At 37.6% G+C, this 12,625-nt stretch overlaps 1 protein-coding gene across 4 annotated transcripts in view; it reads left to right on the top strand.

Moving 5' to 3' along the window:
- Dync2h1 (dynein cytoplasmic 2 heavy chain 1) overlaps positions 1-12,625 on the top strand; it is a 258,114-nt gene that overhangs the window by 185,863 nt on the left and 59,626 nt on the right. For all 4 annotated transcript variants that reach the window (XM_031344730.1, XM_031344731.1, XM_031344732.1 and 1 more), the window contains 2 exons: positions 1,217-1,321; positions 10,013-10,129. In XM_031344730.1, coding sequence (XP_031200590.1) covers positions 1,217-1,321; positions 10,013-10,129 — 222 coding nt within the window. The remainder of the gene's footprint in view (positions 1-1,216; positions 1,322-10,012; positions 10,130-12,625) is intronic.

The following is a 12,625-nucleotide window of genomic DNA, read 5'->3' as shown; positions in this document are numbered from 1 at the left end:
ATGTTAAACACATGAGTATAAGCCAGTCATTATCTTGAAACTCACATCCTCAGCCAGCCAGATGCCCTGGTTCTGTCTCCTTCTAGCTAGTCCTTGGTTCACAGAAGAGAATGCATTGATTTCCAACAACCATCTATGTAAATGATAAGAGAGACGCTTTTGTGTCTTTGTGAGGATGTGTTTTTGGGACATGTGATTGCTATTTAGTGAGTCAGTCTGGGAAGGCAAATGCCTCCAACTAGTCCAGATAAAAAGAGATTGGAATGAATCAAGTGTTTAATTTTCCTGGTTAGATTAGATGCCACATTTCCCAGAGGGTTGATAACATGCCAGTGTGACAGCAAATACATACATGCTCCTGTGTCTTATAACTGATACTAAAAAGGAATTGGCAATCACTGAGCTAAAGGACAGAGAATGTCAGAGGACATCACAGTCCTGGGCTTCTTATACTCCAACTGTACTTCAGGGGCAGCTGCCAAGAATGAGGCAGAAAGAAAAGAAATTTGCCCTTGCTCAGCAGATACTATGTGGATGCATATGTACGTATGCATTCATATAACCCCTTAATATACCTTACCTCTTTTCTCTATAAGGAAAATTCCCAGGGTTGGACCAGGGTTAATATATTTCTTCTCTGTCTGCCCTTGATTTTTCATCTAAAATTAGGGGTAGATAAATGTTAAGCTGATGTGAAGGAAGCTTATTAAGCCCCCAGAGGAAATACTGATTATTAATGTGTGTCAACATACTATAACAGAAGACAGAAGTGTGGGCAGACAGCATGGTGACAGACTCACTTGGCTGGCACTGAGTAGTATATCATGCCTATAGGCTTCAGGGTTTTTCTAAGTGGTTACTTTTTAAAATAAAACAACCAGCGATTTTGTTCAGGTATGAAGTCTACATGTGGGTCTTTTGTGTGCTGTAACAGATTATAACTCCCTAAACACATCTCACAAAATAGGCAGATCCATTGACATATGTTAGATTGAATCCACTCAAAGTCTCTCTATATCTAAGGAGTTGTAACAAGAAAATATAATATCAAATAGTTAATGCACAGAGGAATATTAGTGACAATACTTCCTATAGATGAACAGGAAAACACTGATAGAAAAAAATGTGAATACCTATTTAGTAACTCTGTGCACAGTTTGTGAGTTGTGGGTTGTAGGCCTGCCTCTGGTGACAGCACGCTCTTCTTTGCCTGCAGGACTATCGTGCTGCCATTGAGAAGCTCCCTGAGGATGACAAGCCCAGCTTCTTTGGTCTGCCTGCCAACATTGCCCGCTCCTCTCAGCGCATGACCAGTTCTCAGGTGTGATACACAGGCGCCCCTTAAAAAAAACATTGCTATTGAGTCTGGAGGAAACAGCATGATTTCATTATCTAGAATGTTACACACTTTTATTTCATTTAATATAAACACTTCATTTTTACCTTGTTTTAAAGGTGTCAAAAGATTTTATCTTAGTATTTTCCTAAAATGAGTAAAATAACACTGAATACTATCAATTTCATAGAATATTTGATTCATTCCTCAGAGAGATTTTATTTATGATTGTATTGAATGTAACTTGTATGAGTGAACACCAAATTTAATATTCTATAACATACAGGATACAAATACATATTCTTCCTTTCTGTGTTGTCTTATAAAAGTTAAATGTATGATATGAGTTCATGATTGGATATTATATAACTTAGGTTTTTGAAATCATGGAGCCAAAACATGTTGCGAAATGTTAGCTTTCTATCACTGTGACAAAATGCCTACGGACTGCATAAAGAGCAAAGATTTCAGGCCATGCTTTTAGGCTTCTGGAAGACAGAAGCATAGTAGAGGGGTGTAGTGGAAGAAGCCTGCTGACATGAGGGGAGCAGGAGAAAGCAGAGTGGAGAGGAAGACAGAAGAGCAGTTACACACTTACCCTTGAACAGCATCTTCCTATTCTGATCCTTTGCTCAGTATCCCCCACCAAGTCATTCCAGTTCAGCTGTAATGCTGTACAAGAACTTGTGGTTGACAGAGCAGCCCAAGCCTCATGCTCCACTGACCTCTCAATAAGCCCTTAGCTATGAGATTAAACTCTTACACTGAGCCACAATACACGGAAACAACATATCTATAGGTTCTATGTACTTGCCACTTGGTGATTTGAGGAGCTCCTGCTTAGTGTCCTCACCATGTGTGAATCTTTTCTCTAGCATGCTATGTATTCAGGAACTTATTTACTGTTTATAGACTTTCAGATAAGAACAGTTACTTAAGCAAATGAGGAAACAGACACTGAGATTTGTGTACAGACTTGTGTATTATAAGATGTCCAAGATCAAAGAGCTAGGAGGCAGAGCAAGAATTTTAACTCAGTCTTTCTGGTTCATTCCTACTTAGAAATTTTCTAGACTCTCTCTCTTTTTTTTTTTTTTTTTTAAGATTATGCAGTCAACTCAGGCATGAGTACTGGTAACTAAACGTGGATACTCTGCAAGAGTAGGACACTCATAGATGGTGAGATATTTCACCAACCATGTAATTTACATATTTTAAAATTTTATATTGAGTTAGTCCTTACCATATCCTATAGCAGCTGGCCCTCAGGGATGCATGTGCTGTTTAGTAATGTGCACCATGGCAGGTGCAAATGGTATGTGACAAGCCATTTCCACAGTGTACACAGAAGGCACCAACAGCCCTTAACTATTTATATTCATTATTTATAAGCATTCTAATTAGGAAGTGTTTTATTATTTAAGTCTACATGCTTATATTGTTGCATATCCAACATTTCTTGAGTTGTTGTTTCCTCTTGTTTTGTCATCTTTCCACTTGGTCTGTTTGGCAGTCTCAGTGCTCATTCTCCCATCATAGTGTTCCTCACAAGTGAGTTCTTCATCTCTGCTGGTGAAGAGAGTCCGCAGTTCCTTTTTGTTTTCTTATTCAAAGTGTCCCTGCAGTCAGAGAATGTGTCTTCCTCAGCTCTCTGTCATATGTCTGCACCCTCCTTATTACAGCCATGATTTTTATCTTGTGTGTGTGTGTGTGTATGTGTGTGTGTATGTGGTTGCTTCTCTCTTTCCACCTTCACATGGTTTTCAGACATCAAAATCAACGTCACTAATCTACATGGCAAGCTATGTTACCTGCCGAGCAGTCTTGCTTTTCCCATTTCTCCTTTGTTTGAAGGGTAGCTCTGCTAGCTGTTAAAGTTTTTCTTAGCATCTTCTGGGTAATCTGCTAATGTTATGAGAATACCTTTTAAATAGGACTCAACACTTTCTTGAAGATTTAATTACATATAATGAAACATGAAAAGCATTCCTACATAATGAAACCCAATGAATCAATGACCAAGAAAAAGATATTGCAATATCTTAGATGAATTCACATGAGTCTTTTCCTATCCCTCTGCCTCTGGGATACAGGACTCACCAAGTGGCTCTATTTAAAATATTGTTTATGATTTTATGCTTTTTGATGCATGCAATGTTTTCTGATTTTTCTCTCTCATTTATACACATGTGTATATGTACACACATACATACATACATATATGTATACATATGCATGTACACATCATAGTTTTATTTATATATACACATATATATGTACATGTATATATGTGTATATATACTTATATATGTATATATATACATATATATGCAAACACATATACACATGCACACAGACATGTGCTAGGACTTTTTCCCTCTAGGCTTTTTGCCCTGAAGTTCATCAGCATTATTGTTGGAAAAAGTTTCATTGCTTACTGTTACTGTACAACATTGCCTTATGTAAATGTTAAGCAGTTTATTATTTTTTTTATTAACAAACATGTGGGCTGTTCCAGATTTATTGTTGTTAGAACAGGGAAACTAAGAACATTTATGAATATATCTCCTGATGTTGACACACATACACATACCAGAATTTTTCTAGATATAGTAGGGAGTTGAAATAATATGCTTGTTTTTAGGCAATACTTTACTCTCATAAGGCAGTACCATGGCCACCTCCTCTTGACTGTATCACCTTGATATTTTTACATGCCTGGGTTTTTGCCCTCTGGCATGTTAACGAGGACTCTCCTCTATGAGTACTCTTGATTAGTGATGAGAGTGGAGCTCTTTTCCTAAGTGACAGGACAGTTGTGCTTGTGCAGTGAGGGCAGAACACAGCAGGGAGTGTCAGAGGGCATGAGTGGCTCACTGTGGTGCTGCACAGCTTGTAGAGAAGAAGGGTCAGATTAGATAGACAGCATTTGCAAGAGAATGAGGCTTGGAGTGGCAGCAGGTTTGGAGACATGATTCTCACCTGTCAAATCCATGAGTAGTCACAGTCATACAGGTTCTACATGGGTTTCCTATGAGATACGTGCTTCTTGCAGTAAATCAGTTGCATTCATCAGGTGTGGTTGGCACAACTCATCCAACTTGCTGACAGTTATTAGAATAGTCTAATAAACATGTTTATGAGGTCTGAATATGTATCAGATATGAGTACATCTTGGGTGCACATCTGTTTGAGTAGTTGGACCCACACTTCAGGAACACATTGTCTTGTTACTATCTTGTGGTTGTACAGTCACATCAGAAGCACTGAGTGCACTACTCAGACCTTGTTTCGAACTCCTCACCCCACTTGTAGCAGATCTGAGTTTGAGTACTTGGCATGTTCTAAGTTTTAAGACTAAGAGAAAAAGTGGACAGAAGGACATTTTCAGTGTGTTTACTTTGATAATATGGACAGTGATCTTATATTTATTGCTTTTAAAAACAAACAAAATCCACTTATGAATCAGATTTTTAAACTTTTTATAGATTATTGCCGATTAAGGAATTAAAATGTCGTATCTTCAAATAGGAATTAAGGAAATGTGTAACTTAATTTCTTTTATGGATTTGACTTCTTGGTAATGAAAGGAAAGTAAAGAAACATCTTCTTCATTAAAGAGCACATAATAAAAGCAGAGGGACCGGTACACTAACCAGTACTGAAGAGAACTGCTAGTGAAGGGTTCCCTCCTAGGTGGGGCAGCAGGGAGACTGGCAGAAATACATGCTGCCAGTTCTCTTAGCTCTGAGTCTTGCTCAAGCACCTTGACCTCTCGAGTCAACATTAAGTACACTTTGCAAAAGTATTTGTTTAGAAATACAAATGAACCTGAATTCTCTCACACCTTACAACTAACTAACTGTAACTGGAAACACAGGAGCAGCAGGATATCTCACCCAATAGCTGAGGAGTTCCCTTAACAGGAAAATAGTGTGGAGGAAAGAAGAACAGTGAGACTAGAGAAATGCTGAAGAAACCACAAAGCCATGTAACCCTTCTAGGGCTTCATGCCCCAACAGTCCAGTTTAAAGGTGTTTGAAACAACCAATAAAGACAATTTAAGTATATGGTGGGCATTATATTACAGTATTTACTTTTTACATTTGTTAGGAGGAATAGTGGCTGTGTGCTGATGCCCTAAGCTGGAGAGTCTAGTAGGGATAGAAAAGGCAAGTTCAGGTAGTCATTGATAGCTGACAGATGTGACCTTTATCATTGAAAATTTCAATAGTGAAGCTATTTTTTAAATTTAAAAGCATCTAAAGAATATCTGTATGCCTTGACCCTGTCACTCACTGATACACCCTCCCCCACGTACACACCTACCCTCCATATATATATATACACACACACACACACATATATATATATATATATATATATATATATATATATATAGAGAGAGAGAGAGAGAGAGAGAGAGAGAGTTAGTTCAACACCTGCCTTCCTCAGTGGGAGTGTTAGCCAAAGACAACATACGTCTTCACAATTGAAGGCCATACATGACAGGCTTATCCTTAGTATGAATCAAACAGACAGTTTCTTTTCCTGTTTGGAAGGCAATTGCAATAAATCTAACCTGATAAATGGGAAGTTTGTGTTTTCTGAGGGGTGGGGGTAGAGCAATAAAGAGAAAAGATTATAAAAGGCAAGAGAAAACATTTGAGGGATGTGGAATAGTAGTTAGAAATTTTAACACATTAGAGCATTCCAATTCCTGGATCCTTCCTGAGATCCAGAATCAAGGCCTGTTGTGACAGAAGCAGCACATCTGTTGAGTAGCTACTGCAATATTGTGCCTGTGTGACAGATAGCACATGGGAAAGATGCGGAAAAGATTGATTTTAGAGGTGTCAGTGTTAGGCACAGCATCATGGTGGAAGGAACTTGAGATGGAAGGCACTGTAGCCATCAAAGATAGCTACATCTTGTCTCTCATGAGCCTCTTCCATCCTTCCTCATGGGCCATCAAAGATAGCTCCATCTTGTTTCTCATAAGCCTCTTCCATCCTTCCTCATGGGCATCAAAGATAGCTCCATCTTGTTTCTCATAAGCCTCTTCCATCCTTCCTCAGAGGCCATTCAGTATAGTTTCATCCACTGATGAAGCAACCTCCCTCCTGCTCTTCTCCCTACAGCTCAGTGAGTGCTCATGAGATGAGACCATACTTTCAGTACATGATCCTTTCTGAGGATATTGATGTACATAAACTTTTAACAGTGGTGAGTTTCTCTTTTTTCACACCAGAATAACAAATATTTTAAACTGATACTGTACCTATGTTGTAGCTATCCTAAACAGATATTCCGAAAGCTGCCTGCACTTTTCTCACTTTCTACAGCTTGATTATTATTGTTTTGGCATGTATTACAGACATATTTTTATTGTCTAGTCTATGTGCTTTGACCTGTTTACAGTTGAGACTGTCACCATGTCTAGATAGTGAACACATTTCTCTTGTCCCAGTTTCCTTTACATGTTGTACTCCATCCCCCATCCCCATGAAGCACGCAGTTTCCTTTTGATTAATTTAAATTAGTTCACATTTTCTAGAATATTTTATAAAAATATAATAGTTAAAACTATAGTGTTTTATTAGGTGTACTGGCTGGTTTTGTGTGTCAACTTGACACAAGCTGGAGTTATCACAGAGAAGGGAGCTTCAGTTGGGGAAGTGCCTCCATGAGACCCAGCTGTGGGGCATTTTCTCAATTAGTGATGAAGGGGGTAGGGCCCCTTGTGGGTGGTGCCATCCCTGGGCTGGAAGTCTTGGGCTCTATAAGAGAGCAGGCTGAGCAAGCCAGGGGAAGCAAGCCAGTAAGAAACATCTCTCCATGGCCTCTGCGTCAGCTCTTGCTTCCTGACCTGCTTGAGTTCCAGTCCTGACTTCCTCTGGTGATCAACAGCAAGATGGAAGTGTAAGCTGAATAAACCCTTTCCCTCCCAACTTGCTTCTTGGTCATGATGTTTGTGCAGGAATAGAAACCCTGACTAAGACAATAGGTTTACTAAGAATAATTATAAAATTTGTCAGTGTTCTTGTGTATGCCTATAGTTGCTTCCTTTTAAGTGCTGAATAGTATTCCATTGTTTGGCCATGCCCCAGTTTCTATATCAAGTCATGAAGGGAGTTTAGAATGTTTCTACTTTGGGGCTTCTAAAATTAGCTGCCAAACAATTCTAACAAAGTATATTTGGTGCATATCTATACACTATTTCACCTCACCACATATCTTAGCTGTGAAATGGGTGAATAAAACAATAGGCATATTTAATTTCTTAATTAGCTGCCAAAGCTGACAGAACAGATGAACTTGCCAGCAAGAGCACAAAGAGCAAGCAGGCCAAGAGCGAAGCGTCCTTGTTCCATGTCCCCCTACATAGGCTTTAAGCAGCAGTTGTGGCCCAGTTTAAGGTGGGTCTTCCCATCTCAAATGATCCAGTCAAGAAAATCTCTCCAGCTGTGCCCATTTGCTGAGGTCTTAGCTAAGTTCAAGTATAGTCAAGTTGACAAGATTAACCCACAGGAGATATACACCCAAGGTAGTAAAATGTAGAGCCTGTCTTATTAGTACATTCATTCATTAAACAGGTGTGGGCTCACTTGAGCAGGATGCCTGGGAAGCCCACCAGTTATCCACAGTGAAACAGAAAAACATAATGACATCTCCTCAGGCCCAGGAAGCATTTTGTATTGTAAAGTGATTGACATCAGGTCTTAATTCCATAGCATTAACCAGAATGAAGCCCAAAGTGTTCAAATCCGTGATGTATAATGAGTAGTCAACCTGTTTTAGGTAATGAAACATAGGCTTGGCAACTTGCTGTTCACTAGCCTTAGTATGAGCTTAAGCATCTTTTGAGGAAAGGTTTAGTTTTTACATTTACTTATGTTAAAATCATAAAAGCTGTACATCTTTTGACTTATTTTCTGGCTTTTAATACCATGTTGACTTGAAAAATGATCATATAAGTCCAGCATAGCAGCTTGTTTCACTTTGAGTCTTGGATGAAATATCTCCAAAATAACCAATACCTTACTGTAGCCTTGCACGTGACTCGAATTTGAAGAGACGTGGACATAATAAAAATTCACCCCCTTCATTTTGTATATTCTAACATTCAAACAACAAATCTCTTAATTTACACAACAAATATTTGTATATATACTTTAGACTTTAACTGGATTGAAGCATGTTTACTATTTTATCTGAATTTTATAGAGAAAAAAAGTATATTAGATTTGTAGAGCTAGTACATGAGCTATTATTGCAGCCATTTCTGTGTTCTTTAACAGAAATATCTCTGTGTGTTTGAACGTCCTTGTTTATTGTTCTCTACTTATTTACAAGAGAGTTTTATTCTTTACAGTCTTGTTTTCTGTTGTCTTTAATAAATTTAAAACACAAATAAGTGATTGTAAGTGTTACCTGAGTTAGGTCTTCTGACTACCAGTTAGGGACATTTTGTAGTGAAGCGATGCTGATAAATTAGGTGCTGTGTGAAGTTCAGCTTCAGCAAATGGAAATGGCTCATCAGAAAAATAAAGGCAGCAGAGCACTGACTCTCCACAGTCCTTCCTGACTAGGAAATCAATCAAAACTTCTAGGAGTTGAATCCAGCAGTGTGATCATGTATGTGTAGCAATTAAGTTGTACTTTAATTCAGAAAGATTTATAGTCCTTATTTTGTTACAGATTTACTAAAGTAAGAGTGTAGCTTAGTAAAGTACATATGATACCAAAAAAAAAAAAAGAAGAAGATAGCTTATATCTCTTAAAAACATGAAGGTAGTGTTGAAATTTAAGATGCTGCCCTATGAATGCACCTGGGTTTCTTGGACTCACTTTGTTTATATTAGATAAGCCATGTGATAACAGAGTTTTACTGGTTGGCTGGAATGTTACAAGGCAAAATTAGTGACTAGCCCAGTCATTTTACAGTCACCACCATGCCTGTGGTACAGTATTGGTCATGTTCTGGTCATCTTTAGCAAATATTAAAGAGACAAATGTTTCTAAAATAGGACCCAATAACATGATTTCATGTAGGAAAGAAAATGGAAGTGATTGATTTTGATGAGCACAGAAAGAAGCTTCAGCAGCAATGGCTCCAGCAGGGAGGAGTGTTTACCTAGCTTCACTTTCGTTAACTGATCCATATGTATGTCTATGGATCTTTGTGTGGATGGAATATTAAAATAAAAACTGAAAATTAAGCATTAAAAAAATCTATGTAAATTCCTTCACCAGCTAGGAGCCACTTGATTTGCATTGATTCTGTGCTGTGTCTTTAAATACACTGTCAGCATTTTGAAATGATAAGATTTAAATCAATTGAACTGAAAAGCATTGTAGATTTTGAAATGAATAAGAAGAGAGACTGAGAAGATGTTAATAATGGCACACTGTGCACTTCCTGCATAAAGAAGCAGCTTTTCTAACACCCATTACATTATTTAATCTTAGAATGCTTTTCCTCAACTTTTCAGTAGTTAGTCTTTTTAACTATTTGAATAAATCCAGTTGTTCAAACAAAATGTTAGGGATACATGGCTTACACCCATATATACATGCTTTGGTTGTTATAGACTATGTGGCTCTATACTGCAGTATCCCTGCTGGGACTTAGTTACTGTACATGACTCACTGTGACATGTTCTCTTCACTCAGGTTATCTCCCAGCTCAGGATCTTGGGAAGATCAGTCACAGCCGGTTGCAAATTTGACAGAGAAATCTGGTCTAATGAACTCTCTCCCGTTCTCAATCTTTGGAAGAAGCTGAACCAGGTTTGTCATGGGAAGATTGAAACATTTATACCTTTTCCTTCTGCGGCTCTCTCTAGCCCCCTGGGGCTGTTCTGTTTTGCCCAACTCACAAAAATATCCATGGCTTGCTTATCCTGAGTCACACAGACATTTAGGTCACATTGCAACCCAAATCCAGGCCCTGCTTGTCCTAAGCAGAAAGACAGGCACAGCAGACATTGTTCCCAAGTCCCACAGCCAGTCACAGTGTTTGTCCTCCCTGCTTCCTGTCAGTTCACACTAGGGTTAGTCTTCCTTATTCTTTATTGTAACCAAATTTACACAAATTTAACCAAATTTTCAATTAAAGCCTTTAGCAAATCATTTTGTGATTTCACAAATACATATTTGTGATGTATATGTTATTAACCATGTGTATAAATGTTTTACCTTATTACATTTAGTTTTCAAATCAAAATTCACTAGATTTTAAAGGTCTTAATAAATTTTGAGCAAATGAACTAATTAAAGCAAAAAGATTCTACTAACAAAATAACTGAGATAGGAGACATAGTGAGAAAAGCAGTTTCATTTAAACACTTCTTTGCATAGGCTGTGTACTTGGGATATGTATGCATGTGTGTGCCTGGCGACATATGTCTTGACATTCTAAGTGCATGTGAGAGCATTACATGGACTTTTGGTAGTGTCTTCCATTTCTCTCCATCTTGAGGCAGTGTCTATTACTGATCTTAAAGGTGTCTTCTTTGGTTAGTCCAGGTACCTCTGTACCTGGGACTCCTGGTCTGCTTTCCAATGTGGTAGGATCATTACTAGGCTGCCATGCCAGCCCAGCTTTTACATGGCATTAGGAGTTCAACCCTGGACCTCACTCTAGTGCACTGAGCCGCACTCACAACCTTGAAGGCATCCCTCCTTCTCTGCTTTTATGATATTTGCCATGCACTTTTAACACAATGTAGATTATCATTGTGTATATAACAAAGCCATAGTAGCCATGTATCACAAAGTATTGCTAAGAGGACAAAAAGCAGGTATTCTTCCACTGATGTTCAATGTATGTAGTCTTACAGTGGAGCATGGGATACATTGTTGGCTTTAAATCCATCTATACTTCTAGATTGATCTTCCCATTTTAATTAATCTCCTTTTGACTATTTTCTGTTTGGTGAAATAGAGGAAATCATAAACTGCCATTACAGTTAGACTAGTTAATTCTTGTGAAGCCTACACCATGCTAAGTACTTGATAAATACTAGCTGTTTCTAGTACAGATCTTAAAAACATTAGGATGACATTGTTCTTGGATGTCTGTGTTCTGGGCCCATTGGTCATTCCTTGATAAGTAGAAAATGTAGAAAAGTAGCATTTTTGAATGTTTATTTTAATGATGTAATTAACAAAGGAGTTTATCCTAAAAAGAGAAAGAAGATAGGTATTTAGAACGTAACCAGATTAGCAGGCTCAGTCATCTCTAATGACAGCTATGCTGCACATTGAGTGTTTTTTTTTTTTTTTCAGACAGGGAGCGTTTATTGAGTATGCGCCCCAGGACTGGTCAACTGGGGCCATAGTCCAGATTCGAGAACTGAACCATGACTCTGGGTTAAGGTCCTACAGGGCTTTTTTTTTTTTTTAAACTTTTATTGCATTATGATGAGAAAAGTTACATGATTTCAATTTATCTGAATTTGTTAACATTTAAAATTTAAATATTTTAATTAAATAGAATTGAATCACATTCTTGTTTCCCTTTTGTACCACCACTCCTCCCATAGACCCCCTTCAATATCTTTTTTGTCATATTCCTTAAAATTTATAAAATATTATAACAATAAGTATTATAAAAGTCATTTGATATAGAACAACAATCAATTTAACAGTCTTATGTAGATGCTCGTCTACAGCAATAGTGAAAATACATTTTTCTCAATACAAATTTTAAATAACTCCAAACATATTAGCTGTATACTTAAAAATAATACATCACTACTAATATTTTCTTAAATGAACATGAATATATAAAGTCTTTTTGTTTGTTTTATATTTAATAGAGTTTAAAATCTTAGATCTTACTTTGGTATAAGCCCCAAATAAGAACAATTTTTAGACATTGGGTTTCATTGTAATAAGGCTGTACTTCAATGACCCTCACATCACCAAAGGATTTTACCTCCATCTTAGCTAAGCTGAGAGTTGGTAGTTCTGCTGCACCAAAAAATGAATTGTAGGCTCCATTTTTGGATACAGACTTCCTGCTATGGTCAAAGCTATTTGACTTGAGTGAGTGACTTCATTCTCAGGCCACAGAGAACAGGTTACATTCATTTAAGAAATGGTGTGTTTATTAAGATGGTCTATCCATAAAGTCATTCCCCAACTGTTTCAATGAACAATGGTTCTGCTTGGAGGGCGGCACAGACATTAGGTGAGGGTAAGAATTTGGTAGATTAGCTGTGATAATTTGGAAAAGCATTCATCTCAGAGAAAGAGTAATTTATAAAGTCCTCTTTTTCA

Source organism: Mastomys coucha, unplaced genomic scaffold, assembly GCF_008632895.1.
Source record: "Mastomys coucha isolate ucsf_1 unplaced genomic scaffold, UCSF_Mcou_1 pScaffold23, whole genome shotgun sequence".
Classification (NCBI taxonomy): domain Eukaryota; kingdom Metazoa; phylum Chordata; class Mammalia; order Rodentia; family Muridae; genus Mastomys; species Mastomys coucha.
The sequence above is the reverse complement of the archived record's forward strand: the minus strand, read 5'-3'. Positions and strand labels throughout refer to the sequence as shown.